This window comes from Thalassophryne amazonica, chromosome 5 (assembly GCF_902500255.1).
Source record: "Thalassophryne amazonica chromosome 5, fThaAma1.1, whole genome shotgun sequence".
Taxonomy (NCBI): domain Eukaryota; kingdom Metazoa; phylum Chordata; class Actinopteri; order Batrachoidiformes; family Batrachoididae; genus Thalassophryne; species Thalassophryne amazonica.
This window is the reverse complement of record NC_047107.1, coordinates 7,981,698-8,007,811: the sequence shown is the minus strand read 5'-3', so window position 1 is coordinate 8,007,811 and position 26,114 is coordinate 7,981,698. Positions and strand designations below refer to the sequence as shown.

The window sequence follows — 26,114 nt, the reverse complement described above, 5'->3', positions numbered from 1 at the left end:
ACGTCTCATATACACAGAGCTATCCGTTTAGAAATGATACGGTGTTTTGTGCCGCGTTGTCGCAGCTCAGAGCGTGGTGCGCCAAGCGTCCTTAAAGGGGTCCTTAAAGCGACAGTTAACAGTCCTTATTCTCTGTGAAGCCCGCAAAATTTTCACCAAAAGTCAGATAAATTTTTCGAATGGTTTCCAGGTGCCAGTTTCTAACAGCTTCTGAAAAAAATCTGATGGAAAAAAGGTCCTTTTCATTCCGCCATTTCCAGACAATGAAATTCCGACGAAGGGGCAGGACCACTCCTTCCCAAGGCGTGCTCACAGGCGAATGACGTCACCAACAGGCGTGGAAAAACTCACGCATGCGCACGAGGGTTCAAACTTGCCTGACGTAAAAACATATGAATGAAATCCATATAGTTTTTAAAAAAAATAAAAAGGACCGATACTTTACGGACAGCCCACGTATATATATATATATATATATATATACACACACACACACATATATACGAGGTCTGTTAGAAAAGTATCCGACCTTTTTATTTTTTTCAAAAACCTGATGGATTTGAATCACGTGTGCTTGCATGAGCCAACCTTGAACCTTTGTGCACATGCGTGATTTTTTTCACACATGTCGGTTACGTCATTTGCTTGTAAGCAGGCTTTGTGTGAGGATGGGTGGAGTCTCTCGTCATTTTTTTCTTTGCAAGGAAATGGTGGAACGACTGGAGCAGCGCGACTGCATCAAATTTTGGCAGAAAATGGGCAATAGCCAGGTGGAAACCATTCAGATTATTCAGACGGCTGTCGGTGACGATTCTCTGGGCATCACACAGATTAAGGAGCGGTACAACGGGTTTAAAGACGTCTGCACAACGGTGGAGAGTGAGCGGCGCTCCGGGCGGCCATCAACATGCTGAAATGACCGGATCTGTTATATGGCTGGGGGGGCCTGGCTGCCGGTTTGTTTGTCTTTTGGTTTCCTCCCAGGTGGCTTGCGTTTGGGACTGAGTGGCTGTGTTGCTGAGGCTGTCAGGACCTCACCCTGATCACCTGCGACTCGTCAGGACTCACAGCTGTGGTGCATCTGGATGGATTGGAACATGTTGGCATTTAAGACTGGAGTGCACAGTGTGTATTTGCCAGAGACTCGACCTTGTGACCAGACGGGTGAGATCGTCGTCTCGGGAGCCATCTCATCAACAGCGGATGCTGAGAACGTCCAGGTTTGATGCACAGTCTGTGAAAGAGGAGGGGGTGAGGTCTCACGCTCGTCAGCACACTTCCTGAGGTACGTTAGATTTTGTGACTAACAGTTATACAGTCAGTAAATGTGGTGTCCCTCACACCTTATTGTATTGAGCTGTTTGTTAGTCATGTATCAGCTTCCACTGCGGTGGAGTTTTGTGAACTGGATGTTCCATGCCTGCAGGTTGGGAAGCTGATCAGTAATCAAGCCAGGAAGTGTTTGCTGTTTGTACACCTTTAAGTGTTCTGTGTGTAGAGTGTGGACTCACATAATGGTTCCTTCTTTCACAGACTCGGTTGTTGCGGCCACCTGGGGGGTGTCGGCGGGGTCCTTGAGTCCGAAACAGCTTCTGGCTCCGGACCGTTAGCGCTGCTGGGAGCGCACCACGCCAGACCGCACCTTTCTGTTATTATATTATCACTGTTATGTATTAAATTCAGTTAGCCTTTGAACCGTGCTCTGCTTATTTCATACTGGGTCCTTCAAACGCTGGTCGGTTCGCCGAGCTGCGTCCGACACATAACAGTAGTCTCTGGCCAAACATCACGGACCCAGTGGTAGCAGAGACGGTAACGCGCCGGGAAGGCGGCAGCAGACGTTCAGTGGTTATCCGGATCAGTTGCGGGGCTCTCCGCCCGGAAGGTGCATGTTTGAGAACCCATTACTGGATACTGATTTGTGCTCTCTTGCAGCCGTGTTCCTGTGTTGTGCCTTATCCGTGGGTCGTGGTGGAGTGTGACTGGCGATGGCTTCGCGTCACACTCCGACCGGATAAGAGGTTTAAACGGGAGCTGCAAGAGTGCGTTTGTAATGGGTTCACACGCACGGCGGAGCTCTGTTAGCACGGGTCGCTGGGCTTCCTGTGTTACAGTCGTAGCCCCGTTTCCCCGGACAAAGGTAACTACTGCGTCTGTTGTATCAGCTCCGGCGTTATTTAGTTGAGCACATTTTGGTTGTGTGTTGCACACAGCTGCGCACATAAGAGCAGCTCGTTTGTTTTTTCTGTCGCCAAAGGGGTTTTTTCATTTTTTGCACTCTGGCTCCCCCTTGTGGTGACTGAATCACGTTACCGTCAAGCTCTTGAGTAGGAACAGGTGTGTTCCATTTGGTGGAGCTTGACGGTATAACTCACTGATTTGTTTTGTGTTAGTTCATTTTGTGTGGGTGTTTTTTGAGTTGGTTTTTGTGTGGGCTTTTATTTTTTGTTGTCCACTATTTGTCTGGGGGTGTGACCCTGTAGCCTTTGCAAAAAAAAAAAAAACGCAAACAGGGACCCAAACAACTGTGTGTTGGTCTGTTTGTTTTTTCTTTTGTTTCTTTTTGTTTCACATCCCCAGGGTTGGATGGAACGGTCCCCTGGGGGGGTGATGGGGTTGGTACTTGGGTTGTTTTTTCTCTTTGTTTTTTGTTATGCCCTCTCTTCTCCTCTGACTCCAGCCGGGTGTGCCGTAGTGTCGGCATTGCTGGAGGGGTGCAGTTAGGTTGTGCTGGGCGTTTCCCAGGTAGCCTCTGCACCCGGGAGGGGAGGGGGGGGGTTTGGGGTGTCTTTTTGTTTTCTCCCCCCCAGTTTCCGCCCTCAGGGTTTGACTGTGGTGTCCTCTGGGGGGGAAAGGACGTTGGGTCCATCTAGCCGTGGACGGCCGAGGCTGGGTCCATTGGTCATGAGGGGAGGCGTCTCCTGGGGTTGACGAGTGGTCCTCTGGGAGGCGCTGGTAGTCCCCGTGGGTGACGTTGGATCCCAGAGGGACCTCGGCCGTGGTTATTACTCCTGGAGCTGGCGGGTGGCCCTCTGGGGGGTGTTGGTCCCTACGTGTCGTTTGGGGGGAGGAGGGGGGTATTTTGGCATTTTTGTTTGTGAGCTCGAGTTTGGGTTTTTCTTTTCTCCCCTTCCCTGGGATTTGATGGAACGGTCCTCTGGGGGGGGGGAGGGGGGGTATTTTGGCATTTGTGTTTGTGAGCTCAAGTTTGGGTTTTTCTTTTCTCCCCTTCCCTAGGGTTTGATGGAACGGTCCTCTGGGGGGGGGGGTGTTTTAGTATTTTTGTTTGTAGGCTTGGGTTTGGGTTGTTTTTCCTTTCTCCCCTTCCCTGGGGTTTGATGGGACGGTCCCCTGGGGAGGGGCGGGTGTTTTGGTTGTTTTGTTTTATGACTAATCACACATGTTTGGATAAAGGCTGACCGCACAGGTGTAAGAACTCCTGGCCACACCTGTGCTAAGAGACTGTCGGAGACAGGGGCAAAGATGCAGCCAGTTCAACCAGTCTGTTGGAGGATGAACGCAGACGCGGTTTCCAGCCATGGTCCCTGGAGGGGGGTGTTTCTCCTGGGCCAGGTGTATGTGGTCGCCGGGAGGCTTCCCGTGAGGGTGGGGTACTGTTATATGGCTGGGGGGGCCTGGCTGCCGGTTTGTTTGTCTTTTGGTTTCCTCCCAGGTGGCTTGCGTTTGGGACTGAGTGGCTGTGTTGCTGAGGCTGTCAGGACCTCACCCTGATCACCTGTGACTCGTCAGGACTCACAGCTGTGGTGCATCTGGATGGATTGGAACATGTTGGCATTTAAGACTGGAGTGCACAGTGTGTATTTGCCAGAGACTCGACCTTGTGACCAGACGGGTGAGATCGTCGTCTCGGGAGCCATCTCATCAACAGCGGATGCTGAGAACGTCCAGGTTTGATGCACAGTCTGTGAAAGAGGAGGGGGTGAGGTCTCACGCTCGTCAGCACACTTCCTGAGGTACGTTAGATTTTGTGACTAACAGTTATACAGTCAGTAAATGTGGTGTCCCTCACACCTTATTGTATTGAGCTGTTTGTTAGTCATGTATCAGCTTCCACTGCGGTGGAGTTTTGTGAACTGGATGTTCCATGCCTGCAGGTTGGGAAGCTGATCAGTAATCAAGCCAGGAAGTGTTTGCTGTTTGTACACCTTTAAGTGTTCTGTGTGTAGAGTGTGGACTCACATAATGGTTCCTTCTTTCACAGACTCGGTTGTTGCGGCCACCTGGGGGGTGTCGGCGGGGTCCTTGAGTCCGAAACAGCTTCTGGCTCCGGACCGTTAGCGCTGCTGGGAGCGCACCACGCCAGACCGCACCTTTCTGTTATTATATTATCACTGTTATGTATTAAATTCAGTTAGCCTTTGAACCGTGCTCTGCTTATTTCATACTGGGTCCTTCAAACGCTGGTCGGTTCGCCGAGCTGCGTCCGACACATAACAGGATCATTCCAAAGTGAATGCTGTGGTGATGTGGGACCGTCGTGTGACTATCCGAGAAATTGTGGAAGAGGTGGGCATTAGCACTTTTTTGGCACATTGCACTGTGACAGAAGATTTTGCCATGAAATGAGTTGCAGCGAAATTCATCAGCATGAAGCTGATGGCGCAGCAAAAGCGCCTCCGTGTTGAAGTCAATCAATCAATCAGTTTTTTTATATAGCGCCAAATCACAACAAACAGTTGCCCCAAGGCGCTTTATATTGTAAGGCAAGGCCATACAATAATTATGTAAAACCCCAACGGTCAAAACGACCCCCTGTGAGCAAGCACTTGGCTACAGTAGGAAGGAAAAACTCCCTTTTAACAGGAAGAAACCTCCAGCAGAACCAGGCTCAGGGAGGGGCAGTCTTCTGCTGGACTGGTTGGGGCTGAGGGAGAGAACCAGGAAAAAGACATGCTGTGGAGGGGAGCAGAGATCGATCACTAATGATTAAATGCAGAGTGGTGCATACAGAGCAAAAAGAGAAAGAAACAGTGCATCATGGGAACCCCCCAGCAGTCTACGTCTATAGCAGCATAACTAAGGGATGGTTCAGGGTCACCTGATCCAGCTCTAACTATAAGCTTTAGCAAAAAGGAAAGTTTTAAGCCTAATCTTAAAAGTAGAGAGGGTGTCTGTCTCCCTGATCTGAATTGGGAGCTGGTTCCACAGGAGAGGAGCCTGAAAGCTGAAGGCTCTGCCTCCCATTCTACTCTTACAAACCCTAGGAACTACAAGTAAGCCTGCAGTCTGAGAGCGAAGCGCTCTATTGGGGTGATATGGTACTACGAGGTCCCTAAGATAAGATGGGGCCTGATTATTCAAAACCTTATAAGTAAGAAGAAGAATTTTAAATTCTATTCTAGAATTAACAGGAAGCCAATGAAGAGAGGCCAATATGGTGAGATATGCTCTCTCCTTCTAGTCCCCGTCAGTACTCTAGCTGCAGCATTTTGAATTAACTGAAGGCTTTTTAGGGAACTTTTAGGACAACCTGATAATAATGAATTACAATAGTCCAGCCTAGAGGAAATAAATGCATGAATTAGTTTTTCAGCATCACTCTGAGACAAGACCTTTCTGATTTTAGAGATATTGCGTAAATGCAAAAAAGCAGTCCTACATATTTGTTTAATATGCGCTTTGAATGACATATCCTGATCAAAATGACTCCAAGATTTCTCACAGTATTACTAGAGGTCAGGGTAATGCCATCCAGAGTAAGGATCTGGTTAGACACCATGTTTCTAAGATTTGTGGGGCCAAGTACAATAACTTCAGTTTTATCTGAGTTTAAAAGCAGGAAATTAGAGGTCATCCATGTCTTTATGTCTGTAAGACAATCCTGCAGTTTAGCTAATTGGTGTGTGTCCTCTGTCTTCATGGATAGATAAAGCTGGGTATCATCTGCGTAACAATGAAATTTAAGCAATACCGTCTAATAATACTGCCTAAGGGAAGCATGTATAAAGTGAATAAAATTGGTCCTAGCACAGAACCTTGTGGAACTCCATAATTAACTTTAGTCTGTGAAGAAGATTCCCCATTTACATGAACAAATTGTAATCTATTAGACAAATATGATTCAAACCACCGCAGCGCAGTGCCTTTAATACCTATGGCATGCTCTAATCTCTGTAATAAAATTTTATGGTCAACAGCATCAAAAGCAGCACTGAGGTCTAACAGAACAAGCACAGAGATGAGTCCACTGTCTGAGGCCATAAGAAGTCTCACAGGACATGTTGTGACATGCCCAGCTCGTCCACAATTTCTCAGATAGTCACATCACTGAAAAGCCACCGAAAGCTGTCTGAATCTTCCGAATGGTACAAGAGCTGGGTGTTGCCCAGTTTCTGGCAAAATTTGATGCAGTCGCGCTGCTCCAGTCGTTCCGCCATTTCCTTGCAAAGAAAAAACGACGAGAGACTCTACACTTCCTCACACAAAGACTGCTTACAAGCAAATGACGCAACCAACAGGTGTGAAAAAAATCACGCATGCGCACGAAGGTTCAAGGTTGGCTCATGCAAGCACACGTGATTCAAATCCATCAGGTTTTTGCAAAAAATAAAAAGGTTGGACACTTTTCTAACAGACATCATATATATATATATATATATATATATATATATATGTATATATATATATATATATATACACACGAGGGCTGTCAATAAAGTATAGGTGCTTTTTATTTTTTTCAAAAACTATATGGATTTCATTCATATGTTTTTATGTCAGACATGCTTGAACCCTCGTGCGCATGCGTGAGTTTTTCCACGCCTGTCGGTGACGTCATTCGCCTGTGAGCACTCCTTGTGGGAGGAGTCGTCCAGCCCCTCGTCGGAATTCCTTTGTCTGAGAAGTTGCTGAGAGACTGGCGCTTTGTTTGCATATTTGTCTAATAGATTACAATTTGTTCATGTAAATGGGGAATCTTCTTCACAGACTAAAGTTAATTATGGAGTCCCACAAGGTTCTGTGCTAGGACCAATTTTACAATTTTATTCACTTTATACATGCTTCCCTTAGGCAGTATTATTAGACGGTATTGCTTAAATTTTCATTGTTACGCAGATGATAGCCAGCTTTATCTATCCATGAAGCCAGAGGACACACACCAATTAGCTAAACTGCAGGATTGTCTTACAGACATAAAGACATGGATGACCTCTAATTTCCTGCTTTTAAACTCAGATAAAACTGAAGTTATTGTACTTGGCCCCACAAATCTTAGAAACATGGTGTCTAACCAGATCCTTACTCTGGATGGCATTACCCTGACCTTTAGTAATACTGTGAGAAATCTTGGAGTCATTTTTGATCAGGATATGTCATTCAAAGCGCATATTAAACAAATATGTAGGACTGCTTTTTTGCGTTTACGCAATATCTCTAAAATCAGAAAGGTCTTGTCTCAGAGTGATGCTGAAAAACTAATTCATGCATTTATTTCCTCTAGGCTGGACTATTGTAATTCATTATTATCAGGTTGTCCTAAAAGTTCCCTAAAAAGCCTTCAGTTAATTCAAAATGCTGCAGCTAGAGTACTAACGGGGACTAGAAGGAGAGAGCATATCTCACCCATATTGGCCTCTCTTCATTGGCTTCCTGTTAATTGTAGAATAGAATTTAAAATTCTTCTTCTTACTTATAAGGTTTTGAATAATCAGGTCCCATCTTATCTTAGGGACCTCGTAGTACCATATCACCCCAATAGAGCGCTTCGCTCTCAGACTGCAGGCTTACTTGTAGTTCCTAGGGTTTGTAAGAGTAGGATGGGAGGCAGAGCCTTCAGCTTTCAGACTCCTCTCCTGTGGAACCAGCTCCCAATTCAGATCAGGGAGACAGACACCCTCTCTACTTTTAAGATTAGGCTTAAAACTTTCCTTTTTGCTAAAGCTTATAGTTAGGGCTGGATCAGGTGACCCTGAACCATCCCTTAGTTATGCTGCTATAGACGTAGACTGCTGGGGGGTTCCCATGATGCACTGTTTCTTTCTCTTTTTGCTCTGTATGCACCACTCTGCATTTAATCATTAGTGATCGATCTCTGCTCTCCTCCACAGCATGTCTTTTTCCTGGTTCTCTCCCTCAGCCCCAACCAGTCCCAGCAGAAGACTGCCCCTCCCTGAGCCTGGTTCTGCTGGAGGTTTCTTCCTGTTAAAAGGGAGTTTTTCCTTCCCACTGTAGCCAAGTGCTTGCTCACAAGGGGTCGTTTTGACCGTTGGGGTTTTACATAATTATTGTATGGCCTTGCCTTACAATATAAAGCGCCTTGGGGCAACTGTTTGTTGTGATTTGGCGCTATATAAAAATCTGATTGATTGATGATTGTTTGATCAAAATTTTTTCTAAACCTGTGAGACACATCGAAGTGGACACGGTTCGAAAAATTAAGCTGGTTTTCGGTGAAAATTTTAACGGCTGATGAGAGATTTTGAGGTGATACTGTCGCTTTAAGGACTTCCCACGGAGCGAGATGTCGTGCAGCACTCCCAGGCGCCGTCGTCAGCCTGTTTCAAGCTGAAAACCTCCACATTTCAGGCTCTATTGATCCAGGACGTCGTGAGAGAACAGAGAAGTTTCAGAAGAAGTCGGTTTCAGCATTTTATCCGGATATTCCGCTGTTAATGGAGATTTTTTTAATGAAAGATGTGCGGGCGGATTGCAGCGTTGGCTCGCAGCCGCCGCGATGCTCCGCCACAGGAAAAACACCTCCGTTGGAAGCCTTAAGGACAAGCTGGAACATGTCCAACTGTTAAACAATTTCTCATATACTCACTCCACTGAAAGCCATCAAAAGCCGTCTGGATTTTACAAATGGTTATCAACACGGAGGTGTTTTTCCTGTGCCGCCGCACCGCGCTGGCTGCGTCCCGACGCGCGGACCCGTCCGCACGTCTTTCATTAAAAAAAATCTCCTTTAACAGTGGAATATCCGGATAAAATGCTGAAATAAAATAATAAAATGCTGATGACGGTGCCTGGGAGTGCTGCACGACATCTCGGTCCGTGGGAAGTCCTTAAAGTAACAGTATCACCTCAAAATCTCTCATCAGCCGTTAAAATTTTCACCGAAAACCAGCTTAATTTTTCGAACCGTGTCCACTTCGATGTGTCTCACAGGTTTAGAATGAAATCCATATAGTTTTTGAAAAAAATAAAAAGGACCTATACTTTATTGACAGCCCTCGTATATATATGCACTTCTCGCCAGCGTTTTGTCCATGTCGTGGGCACTAACACACCCCCATACCATCACAGATGCTGGCTTTTGAACTTTGCACTGGTACCAATCTGGATGGTCTTTTTCCTCTTTTGTCCAGAGGACACAACGTCCATGATTTCCAAAAACAATTTGAAATGTGGACTCATCAGACCACAGCACACTTTTCCACTTTGCGTCTGTCCATTTCAAATGAGCTCGGGCCTAGAGAAGGCGGCGGGATTTCTGGATGTTGTTGATGTATGGCTTTCACTTTGCATGGTAAGAGTTTTAACTTGCACTTGTAGATGTAGCAACGAACTGTGTTAACTGACAGTGGTTTTCTGAAGTGTTCCTGAGCCCATGCAGTAAGATCCTTTACACAATGATGTCAGTTTTTAATGCAGTGGCACCTGAGGGATCGAAGGTCACGGGCATTCAATGTTGGTTTTTGGCCTTGCCGCTTACGTGTAGAAAGTTCTCCAGATTCTCTGAAACTTCTGATTATATTATGGACTGTAGATGATGGAATCCCCAAATTCCTTGCAATTGAGCATTGAGAAACATTGTTCTTAAACTGTTGGACTATTTTTTCACACAGTTGTTCACAAAGTAGTGATTCTCACCCCATCTTTGCTTGTGAATGGCTGAGCCTTTTGGGGATGCTCCTTTTATACCCCATCACGATACTCACCTGTTTCCAAACAGGTGTTCTTTGAGTATTCGTCAACTTTCCCAGTCTTTTGTTGCCCCGTCCCGACTTTTTCGAAATGTGTTGCAGGCATCCATTTCAAAATGAGCAAATATTTGCACAAAAACAATAAAGTTTATCAGTTTGAACATTAAATAAATAATCTTGTCTTTGTGGTGTATTCAATTGAATATAGGTTGAAGAGGATTTGCAAATCATTGTCTTATGTTTTTATTTACATTTTACACAATGTCCCAACTTCATTGGAATTGGGGTTGTAATTAAACCCAACGTACTGGCCCAGGCTGTGCGTTCTCAAGGTGCAGGACTACTTTGTGTCCCTAAGGTGAATAAAAAGTCTGCAGGTCAGAGATCTTTCTCTTATCATGCCCCTGTTCTGTGGAATGATCTCCCTGCATCAATAAAACAGTCAGATTCTGTAGAGATTTTCAAGTCCAGAGTTAAGACGCACTTATTTTCCCTTTCGTATGTCTAGCATACTGGCATAGTATGTTACTATGCTTTCTACCCTTTTAAACATGCACATAAGTCATTCCACCATCTTGGATTACTAGAGAGCTGCGTGTCGTCACTAGAGAGCTGTGTGTCGTCAGAGCGAGCTGCAAAAAGTTTGTACCTGAGTTTTCAGAGGTGGTGTTTGTAGTTGCCATCTGCCACGCCGGTGTTTGCCAACCCAGACAGTGGGAATACCACCTCAACCGGCAACTTAGCCCCGCGACTGGACAGCAACAACATCCGAGGCCCGCCCAACGTGGTGAATTCACTGAGGCAGCGCGCTGCATCATTAAAGCCGCGCGTCACGAGTGCCGCTTCCCCGAGGCCTCGTGCAGCCACCGCGGATCCATCAGCGCGGAAACACCGAGGCCGCGCGGCACCAGTGCAGTGCAGATCCATCCCGGTGACAAACAACGCAGGCTGTTAACATCGGCGATCGTCAAGCTGCCCATAAGCCGACCATGGGGCCTAAGAAGGTTCTGACAGCGGAGGAAGGTGATGATATTAAAAAATCTCTGGACTTTCTATCAGAGGAGATTTCTGTTGTGAAGCAGCAACAGAAATCAATCATGGATCTGGTGGAGGAGGTGAAGGCATTACGGCTCCAGAACGCCGAGAAAGACCGGCATCTGGTGCAACTGGAAAATAGAGTGGCTGAATTGGAGCAGTACACCAGAATCAACGACGTCATCATCACAGGTCTTCACATCAAACCATGGTCCTACGCACGGGCGGTAACAGATGGGAGCGGAGGGGATCCCAGTGAACAGGAGGTCAGCTCTGTGGAAAACAGGTTGTTGATTTCCTCCTATCTAAAGGTATAGAAATGGATTTAAATAACATTGAAGCGTGCCACCCTCTGCCCCGGAGAAATGACGGTGATAAACGAACCGTCATCATGAGATTCATCAACAGAAAACACAAAACAGCACTGTTAAAACAAAGAAGAAAACTGAAAGGGACAAACGTATTCATCAATGAACATCTCACCAAACGGAATGCCGACATCGCCAGGAAAGCACGCTTCTTAAAGAAACGGAAAAATCCAGCACACATGGACTTCAAACTGTAAAATATTCATCAAACTGAACGGATCACCAGAACAAGCAAAGGTTATGGCAATAAGGAACATCGAGGAGCTGGACAAATATGAACAATAGGTATGAGGACTCAAACACATCACAGCACCATGATGCAGACTGGAGCAACCCACTCATCCACATCATCTACACCAGGAGACAAGAGAGACATAATGACTAAGGATAATGATCCATTTATTTCTGCCCAGGAGCTCTGTCTAGATACATTTAATTATAATAACTCTGCTAACCACCCCTTCGAATCTGAAAATGATCCTGATACCTTTTTCAGTGAGAATATTGTGAGACAGTGCAAATATTTTACAGAAGAACAATTCAAAAATTATAAAATCAATGATGAAGATTTTTCAATTATACATTTCAACAACAGAAGTCTTTCTCGTAATCTGTCCACTATTAATGATTGTTTGAAAACATCCAAAAAACGTTTTTCAGTTATTGTAATTTCAGAAACATGGTTAAATGAGGATAATAAAGATCTGGTATATCTTGATGGTTATGAATTGTTCCTGGTTAATAGGCAGACGAGAAGGGGCGGAGGCGTTGCATTGTTTGTAAGGTCAGATTATAACTGTAAACTCATCAACAACATGTCATTTACAGTGGACAACATCATGGAATGTGTTACCATAGAAATTACATCTATTAACTCCAAAAACATAGTTGTTAGTTGCATTTACAGAGCTCCTGGGACAAATATTGACACCTTTGAAGACATTATCTTAGGAATGTACAACAAAATCAACAGAAATAAGCATTTATTTGTCTGTGGAGATTTCAATATAGATTTTTAAACCCTCACAATCATCCACAAATTACCTCATTTATAAACACCTTATGGATACAACTCTCATTGACAATATTTTAACTAACGTTATATCCGGTAATCTTAGTGGGGGACTACTGGTCAGTGATATCAGTGATCACTTGCCAGTTTTCTCAGTCTTTGCATTGGAGGGTTGTTGTAAGTATCGAAGCAATATCAAATTCATGAGTAGAAAAGTAACACCTGAAACAATTGATAATTTAAGGGAGGATTTATCAAGTCAGAATTGGTCAGATGTTTTTGTTGATGATGTTGACAGGTCATATGATGCTTTCATTTCCATTTTTTCCAGTTTGTATAATAAACACTGTCCATTTTGTTGTGTGGGCCGCCAGAAGAGGAGGTACTGCTGGCCCACCACCAGAGGGCGCCCTGCCTGAAGTGCGGGCTTCAGGCACGAGAGGGCGCTGCCGCCACGGACACAGCCGGGAGTGACAGCTGTTACTCATTATGTCCTGACAGCTGTCACTCATTCTTCATCATCCCACTCCATAAAACCCAGTCATCTCCACCTCATCGCCGAGATATCGTACTTCAATGGAGGTAATATCCTCAGCCATTTGTGTTTACTTATAAGCTGTATATTGTGAGTGTTTGCAGGAGTACCGGTCCCTCTTCCTGTGGAGGCTGAGTGAGTGCAGGACGGCACTCTTTTCCTCTGAGGGATCACTGTAAATTCATCAGCATATTGAGTGAGAGGTGGAGGTGGCATTCCCACCGTTGTTGTTACTGGGTGTACACACACCCACACTTGACTGTCTTTGTTCTTCGCCAGCAGTACCAGATCCGACAGTCGGGGACGGTGATCACCTGGGAATTCGGGACTTGGCGGCTCCAGTATTCACCAGGTTCGATGGCAGCGGAAATCGTGTGGTTCCGGCTCTTCTCAGGACAGACGTCTTCTATCCTCGAGCCTGCCCACACGTCACGTTTGTGGATTGACTGTAATCATATTCTGAGATTGTCTGTGTATTCGTTGTGCACCTTCACAACATTAAATTGTTATTTTTTGGCTCATCTATTGACCGTTCATTTGCGCCCCCTGTTGTGGGTCCGTGTCACTACACTTTCACAACACATTTGTTGACAAAATATATAGAAATCAATATAGCAACAAACCATGGATAACTAAGGGGCTTCAGAGGGCATGTAAAAAGAAAAACGTACTATATAAACAATTCATAAAACTACGAACTAAGGAAGCTGAAAGTAAGTATAAAACATATAAGAATAAGTTAATCAATATCATGAGACTCAGTAAAAAAATATAATGAGCTACTTGTCAAAAATAGAAATAACATCAAAAACACATGGAACATATTAAATGAAATAGTTAAAAAGAATAGAGTAACTAGAGATTATCCTTCATTTCTTCAGAGTAACAACTACATCACGATTGATAACGACAAGTCTATTGCTGAACACTTTAATGAATACTTCGTTAATGTGGGTAAAAATCTTGCCAGTAAAATTGACTCATCAACTAATAACTTCTGGGTAAATAATTCAATGTTTAACAAATCTGTTTCAATGTTCATTGGTGGTACTCATGAAAGGGAAATACTTGATCTGGTTCATGGTTCAAAAAGTAAGAAATCGACTGATTTAATAATTTGGATATGGCTTTATTAAAAAAAGTTATTGATTGTATAGTAAAACCGTTCAATTATATTTGCAATATGTCACTAAGTACTGGTAAATTTCCTTCTCAAATGAAAATAGCCAAAGTAATTCCTCTGTTTAAAACTGGTGACAAACACACATTTTCTAATTATAGACCTATATCACTCCTGCCACAATTTTCCAAAATTTTGGAAAAAATATTTGCCAAAAGATTAAATGATTATTTACTGAAGCATAACATCATTTGTGAACAATATGGATTCAGAAGGTCTCGAACTACATCACATGCTTTGATGGACTTCGTGGAAAGTATAGCAACTGCAATTGACAATAAACAATACACAATAGGTGTTTTTTTTATTTACAGAAAGCGTTTGACACAATTAACCATGGAATACTATTAATTAAACTGCAGAAATATGGAATCAGAGGTCTGGCATATGAATGGATAGCTAGTTATTTACAAGGCAGACTTCAGTATGTTCAATTCAATAATTCAAATTCTGAACTCAGGGATGTCACATGTGGGGTGCCGCAGGGCTCAGTGCTGGGTCCTTTGTTGTTTATAATCTATATAAATGATATAAGTTGGGTGTCGAGTTTACTGAGATGTGTCCTTTTTGCGGATGATACAACTGTGTTCTGTAGCGGTGAAAATCTTGAACAGCTTCTGGACATAGTGGAGAAAGAACTGGAAAAATTTAAGGTTTGGTTTGACACTAATAAGTTGCCACTCAACCTTGGGAAAACTAAATGTATTATATTTGGAAATAAACAGGCACCCAAATGTAAAAATTTAACTATAAACAATAAGGAAATTGAGTTAGTAACAGAGAATACATTTTTAGGTGTTATAATTGATAATAAACTTAGCTGGAAACCACATATAAATTATGTGAAATCAAAACTGTCAAAAACTATAGTCATTTTGTATAAAGCCAAAGACCTACTGCCGCAAGAAGGGTTACTTACTTTATATCATTCTCTGATGGTACCATATATGACATATTGTGTTGAGTCATGGGGAAACACTTACAAATCAAATACCAATCCAATATTCCTTTTGCGAGCCATACGAAACATCTGCAATAAACAATATCGTGAACCAACTCATTCTCTATTTGTGTCTTTAAATTGATTAAAATTCATAGATTTGGTCGATTACATTACAATTCAAACTTTATTTCGAGCGAAAAACCAAGCCTTACCGAGACATGTCCAGAGTCTGTTCCGATTGAGGGAATCCAGATATAGTTTAAGAGGTTGTGCAATTTTTATGAAACCACCAGTAAGAACAAATGTAAAGGGTTTTTGTGTGTCTGTGGTTGGGGTGAGGAAATGGAACAAATGTTCAACAGAGGTTAGAATGAGTAGTACCTTAGTAAGATTTAAGAAACTACTCAAAAAGAACATTATGTCTAAGTATCATAAAGAAGCAAATATAATTTGATTTATACGGAATGTTCAATTTATAAGTGGGACTTATTGTATATTTGAATGTGTGGGTATGTATATGCGTATGTAGATATATAGATATGGGTAGGTGTATACGTATATGTATATAAGTGACTGTGTATATTTATGTATATATTTATGTTTGTAAAGTATATACGTATATACGTAAGCAGAGGGTCACCCCCAAGAGCCTGGTCTGCTTGAGGTTTCTTCCTTATAGGGAGTTTTTCCTCACCACAGTTGCCTAGTGCTCGCTCTGGGGGTTGGTAAGGTTAGTCCTTACTGGCGTAAAGTGCCTTGATTCGACTTTCTTGTGATCTGGTACTATATAAATATAATTATAAGTGAATAGTATATTGATGTGTATGTCTGTGTGTCGACATGTAGTAGTGAATTTGTATTTATGTAAATATGACTGATTAGAATTGTTGGACTTGTACTAGCAGGGGTGGGTCCTAATAAGCTTTGCTTCAGCCCACACCCTTTCAGACTCACTAGTTTTGTCTGTGTTTGTTTGTGGAATTGTTCATTTTTTTTCTGTTTGAATATTTTGTGTGCCGAATAAAAAACTTTGTCACTTGTCACTTAAATTCATTTTATTAGTAAACAGAACAGGTCTCTGCCTCAACTTTATCTAATGTCTGGGTCTTTTAGTGAAGCCTAGGGCCGGCGATCACCTTAGTATCTTTTTGTTTTTCTTGTTGCTTAATGCTAACAAATTATGCTGTATTTGTTGTCTTTGTGCCACCTGATTCTATTTTGTCTTTCTGTTTGAGGTGCGGCTCTATCCAGAAATGGGAGTGGGTGTGTTCTTCTGCAGGCCTCCCATCCTGTGCACCAGCACGGACTCCCAAAATTTCCTGTATACAGTAGTGTTCAGAATAATAGTAGTGCTATGTGACTAAAAAGATTAATCCAGGTTTTGAGTATATTTCCTATTGTTACATGGGAAACAAGGTACCAGTAGATTCAGTAGATTCTCACAAATCCAACAAGACCAAGCATTCATGATATGCACACTCTTAAGGCTATGAAATTGGGCTATTAGTAAAAAAAAGTAGAAAAGGTGGTGTTCACAATAATAGTAGTGTGGCATTCAGTCAGTGAGTTTGTCAGTTTTGTGGAACAAACAGGTGTGAATCAGGTGTCCTCTATTTAAGGATGAAGCCAGCACCTGTTGAACATGCTTTTCTCTTTGAAAGCCTGAGGAAATGGGACATTCAAGACATTGTTCAGAAGAACAGTGTAGTTTAATTAAAAAGTTGATTGGAGAGGGGAAAACTTATACACAGGTGCAAAAAATTATAGGCTGTTCATCTACAGTGATCTCCAATGCTTTAAAATGGACCACAAATCCAGAGACGCGTGGAAGAAAAAGGAAAACAACCATCAAAATGGATAGAAGAATAACCAGAATGGCAAAGGCTCACCCATCGATCAGCTCCAGGATGATCAAAGACAGTCTGGAGTTACCTGTAAGTGCTGTGACAGTTAGAAGACGCCTGTGTGAAGCTACTTTATTTGCAAGAATCCCCCACAAAGTCCCTCTGTTAAATAAAAGACGTGCAGAAGAGGTTACAATTTACCAAAGAACACATCAACTGGCCTAAAGAGAAATGGAGGAATATTTTGTGGACTGATGAGAGTAAAATTGTTCTTTTTGGGTCCAAGGGCCGCAGACAGTTTGTGAGACGACCCCCAAACTCTGAATTCAAGCCACAATTCACAGTGAAGACAGTGAAGCATGGTGGTGCAAGCATCAAGATATGGGCATGTTTCTCCTACTATGGTGTTGGGCCTATATATCGCATACCAGGTATCATGGATCAGTTTGGATAAGTCAGAATACTTGAGGAGGTCATGTTGCCTTATACTGAAGAGGACATGGCCTTGAAATAAGTGTTTCAACAAGACAATGACCCCAAGCACACTAGTAAACGGGCAAAATCTTGGTTCCAAACCAACAAAATGAATGCCTCGCGGATGTGAAGAAATCATGAGAAACTGTGGTTATACAACTAAATACTAGTTTAGTGATTCACAGGATTGCTAAAAAAGCAGTTTGAACATAATAGTTTTGAGTTTGTAGCATCAACAGCAGATGCTACTATTATTGTGAACACCCCCTTTTCTACTTTTTTTTTTTTAAACTAACAGCCCGATTTCACAGCCTTAAGAGTGAATCATGAATGCTTGGTCTTGTTGGATTTGTGAAAATCTACTGAATCTACTGGTACCTTGTTTCCCATGTAACAATAAGAAATATACTCAAAACCTGGATTAATCTTTTTATTCACATAGCACTACTATTATTCTGAACACTACTGTACTTGTATTGTCTATTGTGTCAGTAGCATGGCCCAAGCAGTGCACCCCCCCCCCCCCCCTTGAGTTTCTTCCTCAAATCAACAGAGGGAGTTTTTCCTTACAGCTGTCACCCGTGTTCTTGCTCTGGGGGTTGGTAAGGTTAGACATTACTTATGCAATGCGCCTTGAGGGAACTTTGTTATGATTTGGCACAATGTAAATAAATTAAATTAAATCAATTTAAATTTAATTATTTCCTATTACTTTGTAGTCTTTATTTTATTTACTTGTGTGAGGCGCCTTGAGGCAACTTTGTTGTGATTTGGCGCTATATAAATGAAAATAAATTGAAATGAACTGAATTTGCCAGAAGGCAACATTGGAGTTTCAAACGTAGATTTGATCTGTTTTGTTGAAAGAAAATTCTTCTTTGGGCAACTCCACTATGAAGGCATGAGTGGTGATGCAAAATTCAAAACAATTTCTTCAATCACAGAAGTCTAGAACTTCTTCTGTGTTGTCCTGGTGTCTTGGTGGCTTTCCTAACTCATCTCCTTCTTATACAGTCACTTAACTATCTACTCCACACAGATCTACCATAGAGGGCCATACTGTTTGTACTTCTTCATAATTCATGTAAATAAAGTCCAAGACATATTCAGTGTCTTGGGGCTTTTAATGTATCCATCTCCTGACTTGTCCGAAGAAAACTGGATGTAGACGTGATGATTGACATGTGCTACACTAAAGGTGGCACTTATTCACACCATCATTTTGGCTTTTAGATTTTGATTTCTTTTAATTCATTGTAGAGATCACTTTTCACTGTGAGTTTAAAGGGCAGAATTTTAGAAATTTTAATATACAAAGCCTGAATTTTTTTGTTTTGTTTTTTGATGTCCTATATATACACTCAACAAAAATATAAACGCAACACTTTTGGTTTTGCTCCCATTTTGTATGAGAGGAACTCAAAGATCTGAAACTTTTTCCACATACACAATATCAGCATTTCCCTCAAATATTGTTCACAAACCAGTCTAAATCTGTGATCGTGAGCACTTCTCCTTTGCTGAGATAATCCATCCCACCTCACAGGTGTGCCATACCAAGATGCTGATTAGACACCATGATTAGTGCACAGGTGTGCCTTAGACTGTCCACAATAAAAGGCCACTCTGAAAGGTGCAGTTTTATCACACAGCACAATGCCACAGATGTCACAAGATTTGAGGGAGCATGCAACTGGCATGCTGACAGCAGGAATGTCAACCAGAGCTGTTGCTCGTGTATTGAATGTTCATTTCTCTACCATAAGCCGTCTCCAAAGGCGTTTCAGAGAATTTGGCAGTACATCCAACCAGCCTCACAACCGCAGACCACGTGTAACCACACCAGCCCAGGACCTCCACATCCAGCATGTTCACCTCCAAGATCGTCTGAGACCAGCCACTCGGACAGCTGCTGAAACAATCGGTTTGCATAACCAAAGAATTTCTGCACAAACTGTCAGAAACCGTCTCAGGGAAGCTCATCTGCATGCTCGTCGTCCTCATCGGGGTCTCGACCTGACTCCAGTTCGTCGTCGTAACTGACTTGAGTGGGCAAATGCTCACATTCGCTGGCGTTTGGCACGTTGGAGAGGTGTTCTCTTCACGGATGAATCCTGGTTCACACTGTTCAGGTCAGATGGCAGACAGCGTGTGTGGCGTCATGTGGGTGAGCGGTTTTCTGATGTCAATGTTGTGGATCGGGTGGCCCATGGTGGCGGTGGGGTTATGATATGGGCAGGCGTCTGTTATGGACGAAGAACACAGGTGCATTTTATTGATGGCATTTTGAATGCACAGAGATACCGTGACGAGATCCTGAGGCCCATTGTTGTGCCATACATCCAAGAACATCACCTCATGTTCGGGCAGGATAATGCACGGCCCCATGTTGCAAGGATCTGTACACAATTCTTGGAAGCTGAAAATGTCCCAGTTCTTGCATGGCCGGCATACTCACCGGACATGTCACCCATTGAGCATGTTTGGGATGCTCTGGACCGGCGTATACGACAGCGTGTACCAGTTCCTGCCAATATCCAGCAACTTTGCACAGCCATTGAAGAGGAGTGGACCAACATTCCACAGGCCACAATTGACAACCTGATCAACTCTATGCGAAGGAGATGTGTTGCACTGCATGAGGCAAATGGTGGTCACACCAGATACTGACTGGTATCCCCCCCCCAATAAAACAAAACTGCACCTTTCAGAGTGGCCTTTTATTGTGGGCAGTCTAAGGCACACCTGTGCACTAATCATGGTGTGTAATCAGCATCTTGATATGGCACACCTGTGAGGTGGGATGGATTATCTCAGCAAAGGAGAAGTGCTCACTATCACAGATTTAGACTGGTTTGTGAACAATATTTGAGGGAAATGGTGATATTGTGTATGTGGAAAAAGTTTTAGATCTTTGAGTTCATCTCATACAAAATGGGAGCAAAACCAAAAGTGTTGCGTTTATATTTTTGTTGAGTATATATATATATATGTGTGTGTGTGTGTGTGTATAATGCACATTTTAAAAGTTAAGCAGCCTTAAGGACAATTAGGCCCAATAAAACAAAAACAAACAAACAATTTATCATCCTTGACATGAGAAAAAAGTGATGAGGGAGGGCAGACATTTATTTTTTTCTTAGAAACAAAGAACAAACTATACTGCAAAATTTTGAAGGTGGGAAATTCCCCTTGTAATAAGAGTTTATGGTACTCAGTTCTTTTCATTCTTGAAGCCAGAGGACACACACCAATTAGCTAAACTGCAGGATTGTCTTACAGACATAAAGACATGGATGACCTCTAATTTCCTGCTTTTAAACTCAGATAAAACTGAAGTTATTGTACTTGGCCCCACAAATCTTAGAAACATGGTGTCTAACCAGATCCTTACTCTGGATGGCATTAAAAACTACTACTAAAATCGGAAAGGTCTTGTCTCAGAGTGATGCTGAAAAACTAATTCATGCATTTATTTCCTCTAGGCTGGACTATTGTAATTCATTATTATCAGGTTGTCCTAAAAGTTCCCTAAAAAGCCTTCAGTTAATTCAAAATGCTGCAGCTAGAGTACTGACGGGGACTAGAAGGAGAGCATATGCCTTGGGGCAACTGTTTGTTGTGATTTGGCGCTATATAAATAAAATTGATTTGATTTGATTTGAGGATTCACAGCCCTGGTTTTTCTTTCCTGCAACTTGTGGCCATCAGTAAGACAACCTGCACAAATTGGACAATACTGCATCATAGTCAAATTGTCCTCAGTTCCACAGATGGAGCAATGACAACAAAAGGCAACTTCAGGGCCTGGCTCGGTAAATTTCACCCATCTTCAGCCAAAATGTTTCCCCCTGACCCCCATCCTCCAGATGCTTCCTGCAGACACCCCCAGACTCCGTCTGGGGTTTAGTATCTCCTGATGGAAAACAGGCATGCTTACGAATTATGTTCCTTTTGAAGTATTCGTCATATTTTCGTCATATATTCGTCAAACTTCTTCTGATCTGCTTTCTCCACAAAAGTGAATGTATTGAAAAACTTTCAGCCTCTGGACCCATGGTGTATATTAAAGAACCGACCCGGGCCTCAGTGTAGTCTTTGTTCAGTTTTGTAGCCATGCAGAAACGCTGCTTCCAAATTCCCCACTCAGCTGGATGGTCAAACTGGACATTCTCTGGAGGATTAAATTTACAGCTTCTGACCTCACGATAGAAGTATGCGATTCCCACACGCTACTTTCAACTTAGGAAGAATAAGAAATGGGAGAGGACTGAAACAGGCGCAGCACAGAGCAAAGCAGCAGCAGACACACAAATACGAGGTCTGTGATAAAACTAACGTACCTTTTTATTTTTTTCAAAAACTATATGGATTTGAATCACGTGCGATTACATCAGACAACCTTGAACCCTCGTGCGCATGCGTGAGTTTTTTCACGCCTGTCGGTTATGTCATTCGCCTGTGGGCTGGCTTTGAGTGAGGAGTGGTCCACCCCTCCCGTCGGAATCTCTTTGTCTGAGAACTTCCTGAGAGACTGACGCTTTGCTTGATCAAAATTTTTTCAAAAACTGTGAGGCACATCGAAGTGGACATTCCACTGTTAAAGGAGATTTTATTAATGAAAGGTCTTTCATTAACACCTCCATGTTCCAACTTTTCCTTAAGGCTTCCAATGGAGGTGTGCGGCGCGCGGCGCCGGCTGCATCACAATGCGCGGACCCGTCCGCACTTTCTTTCATTACAAAATCTCCTTTAACAGTGGACTGTCCGGATAAACTGCTGATCCCGACCTCTTCTGAAAGTTCTCTGTTCTGTCACGACGTCCTGGGTCAACAGAGGCTTAAATTTGGAAGCTTTCAGCTCGAAACAGGCAGACAGCGGTGGCTCAGGGCGCGTCGCGACGTCCCGCTCCGTGGGCCATCCTTAAAGCGACAGCAACAGTCCATAATCTCTCATCAGCCGTTAAAATTTTCACAGAAAACCAGCTGAATTTCTCGAATGGTGTCCACTTCGATGTGCCTCAGTTTTTGAAAAAATTTTGATCAAGCAAAGCGTCAGTCTCTCAGGAAGTTCTCAAAGAGATTCCGACGGGAGGGGTAGACCACTCCTCACTCAAAGCCAGCCCACAAGCGAATGACGTAACCGACAGGCGTGAAAAAACTCTTGCATGCCCACAAGGGTTCAAGCTTGTCTGATGTAATCGCACGTGATTCAAATCCATATAGTTTTTGAAAAAAATAAAAAGGTCCGATACTTTTCTAACAGACCTCGTAGATACACACACAGCTCCAGCAGAACTTACTGCAGCAACCAGACAGTCTCACTTTACTGCATGCCCATATATGGCACATGACACGTATACCCGGCTGAAGCCAGCTCGGCCCTTCAACCATCATCAAAAGGAAAAGCAAAAGGGGGAAGACAAAACCTAAAGGGAAAAGTCGAGTTTTAAAATCTATTTCTCTTTATATTTCCACATTTATCTTCTCATTCTGTGTATCACAGAACTTAAGTTTCTTTATTACTAAGTGTCCTAAATGTATTTATTATGCATGTGAATGAAAGCAAATAGGTTTTAAAAAAAGAAAAAAAAAAAAAGAAATCATGTTTTCCATTATTTTCTAATGAAGCACATTTATAACATTTTGAAATCTCTGTTAAAAAGTCCAGAGTGGACGGAGTGGACAACTGACTTCACACATTCCTATTTTTGGGTTTGAGTGTTTGACCCAAATGTCACCAGACGTAAACTCTTCCACCACAGAAGACTCAGTCATGTCTTACCTGGGATCAGTTTGTCTGTGCGAGCGTCATACAGCATGCCTAAGGTGAAAGGTCGACCCAGGGCAGCCACCACCAGTTCCTCTGAAGCCATTTGTTCAACCTGAAGACAAACAACCAACAACATCCTTTAATATGAAATGTCCAGTTTAGCAGCTGTGCACGTGGGCCTGGTTTGTCCTCACCTGATCAAGTCTCAGTCCAACTCCGTCTGACCGTCTGTGAGGTTTCAGTGATACTTATGTCCTGCTGAAGGACTTGCCCACCAGACTCCTCCCACTTGAGTTTGACATTTGTGTTCCTGTGGACACACAGTATTGTGTCAGAATAAATCTGAACTCACAAACACGCGGCCCAACAACTTTTCCTTTCACATTTGAGCCAAACATTTCAACATGTCTCTGTGTGATTTGTAACCTTTTGCTTTCATGCAACATTTACTGTGTTAAAGGATTAGAAACATTCACAACTCTGTCATTTTTGGATTTTCCACCATAACCTGTAAATGGAACATTGACATGAGATGACGTGAAAAAAAGTCTTCATCCTGCACACACACACATAAATGATATTTGGACAAAAGTGACACAATGTTGGTGTGTAATTAGAACAGTATTTGTGAACCAAAAAAACTTAATTGGACCATTACTGATGCTGAGGATACTTCAAAGGCAGTGTTGATGGCATCACTGACTATGTTTACATGCAGCCAATAACCCTTTCATAACTGGAATATTATCAGTTATCAAGTTGTTCACCAATGAATATGGCTTTATACACCGTGAAGAAAACCATATATCATATATCATATATCTATAAATGATAAATGCACGCAGAACACAATGCGCATATTCTCCCTTCGCTCACTGCCTCCAGGGGTTCGGATGCGGGACCCGTAAAGAATCCAAGTCATGGCCACGGAGCTCTGCGTCTGCGGTTACCGAGACCATGTAGTGGGCGCTGCGCATCAAAACAGCGAGCGTAGTCTCTGGACCTGGTGCTAGAGTTGGATGCAGTTCGGCACAGCAGACAGGGGGGCGGTGTGAGTGGCCCGCTGCGGTGCTTACCGAGCCCGCACACTCAGTAAGTGCATCGGAGGCAGTGAGAGCAATCGCGGTGATGCCGACCAGTGCCGCGACCGGCCTGCCTGATAAGGACGCAGAACGCAATGTGCTGTTAGTTCCCCCCTGGCAGATCCCGGGCAGTCGGGAAAGCAGGCTGACTGGGTGACTGTGAGGAGGAAGCGTAGCCCTAAACAGAAGCCCCATGTACACCGTCAACCCGTTCACATCTCTAACCGTTTTTCCCCACTCGATGATACACTCGCCGAGGATCAAACTCTGGTTATTGGCGACTCTGTTTTGAGAAATGTGAAGTTAGCGACACCAGCAACCATTGTCAATTGTCTTCCGGGGGCCAGAGCAGGCGACATCGAAGGACATTTGAAATTGCTGGCTAAGGCTAAGCGTAAATTTGGTAAGATTGTAATTCACGTCGGCAGTAATGACACTCGGTTACGCCAATCGGAGGTCACTAAAATTAACATTAAATCGGTGTGTAACTTTGCAAAAAACAATGTCGGACTCTGTTGTTTTCTCTGGGCCCCTCCCCAATCAGACCGGGAGTGACATGTTTAGCCGCATGTTCTCCTTGAATTGCTGGCTGTCTGAGTGGTGTCCAAAAAATGAGGTGGGCTTCATTGATAATTGGCAAAGCTTCTGGGGAAAACCTGGTCTTGTTAGGAGAGACGGCATCCATCCCACTTTAGATGGAGCAGCTCTCATTTCTAGAAATCTGGCCAATTTTCTTGGATCCTCCAAACTGTGACTGTCCAGCGTTGGGACCAGGAGGCAGAGTTGTAGTCTTACACACCTCTCTGCAGCTTCTCTCCCCGTGCCATCCCCTCATTACCCCATCCCCGTAGAGACGGTGCCTGCTCCCAGACAACCAATAACCAGCAAAAATCTATTTAAGCATAAAAATTCAAAAAGAAAAAATAATATAGCACCTTCAATTGCACCACAGACTAAAACAGTTAAATGTGGTCTATTAAACATTAGGTCTCTCTCTTCTAAGTCCCTGTTGGTAAATGATATAATAATTGATCAACGTATTGATTTATTCTGCCTAACAGAAACCTGGTTACAGCAGGATGAATATGTTAGTTTAAATGAGTCAACACCCCCGAGTCACACTAACTGTCAGAATGCTCGTAGCACGGGCCGGGGCGGAGGATTAGCAGCAATCTTCCATTCCAGCTTATTAATTAATCAAAACCTAGACAGAGCTTTAATTCATGTGAAAGCTTGTCTCTTAGTCTTGTCCATCCAAATTGGAAGTCCCAAAAACCAGTTTTATTTGTTATTATCTATCGTCCACCTGGTCGTTACTGTGAGTTTCTCTGTGAATTTTCAGACCTTTTGTCTGACTTAGTGCTTAGCTCAGATAAGATAATTATAGTGGGCGATTTTAACATCCACACAGATGCTGAGAATGACAGCCTCAACACTGCATTTAATCTATTATTAGACTCTATCGGCTTTGCTCAAAAAGTAAATGAGTCCACCCACCACTTTAATCATATCTTAGATCTTGTTCTGACTTATGGTATGGAAATAGAAGACTTAACAGTATTCCCTGAAAACTCCCTTCTGTCTGATCATTTTTTAATAACATTTACATTTACCCTGATGGACTACCCTGCAGTGGGGAATAAGTTTCATTACACTAGAAGTCTTTCAGAAAGCGCTGTAACTAGGTTTAAGGATATGATTCCTTCTTTATGTTCTCTAATGTCATATACCAACACAGAGCAGAGTAGCTACCTAAACTCTGTAAGGGAGTTAGAGTATCTTGTCAATAGTTTTACATCCTCTTTGAAGACAACTTTGGATGCTGTAGCTCCTCTGAAAAAGAGAGCTTTAAATCAGAAGTGTCTGACTCCGTGGTATAACTCACAAACTCGTAGCTTAAAGCAGATAACCCGTAAGTTGGAGAGGAAATGGCGTCTCACTAATTTAGAAGATCTTCACTTAGCCTGGAAAAAGAGTTTGTT

General features: G+C 43.0%; 1 protein-coding gene across 2 annotated transcripts in view; it reads right to left on the bottom strand.

Annotated features, from left to right (window-relative positions):
• The window catches only part of LOC117510085 (stonustoxin subunit alpha-like), a 79,740-nt gene extending 56,414 nt beyond the window's left edge, over positions 1 to 23,326 (bottom strand). For both annotated transcript variants that reach the window (XM_034169701.1, XM_034169700.1), the window contains exons 1-2: positions 23,245 to 23,326; positions 23,063 to 23,162 (exon numbers count right to left, since the gene is read on the bottom strand). In XM_034169701.1, coding sequence (XP_034025592.1) covers positions 23,063 to 23,153 — 91 coding nt within the window. In that variant the 5' untranslated portion in view covers positions 23,154 to 23,162; positions 23,245 to 23,326. The remainder of the gene's footprint in view (positions 1 to 23,062; positions 23,163 to 23,244) is intronic.
• Positions 23,327 to 26,114: the final 2,788 nt, after the last annotated feature.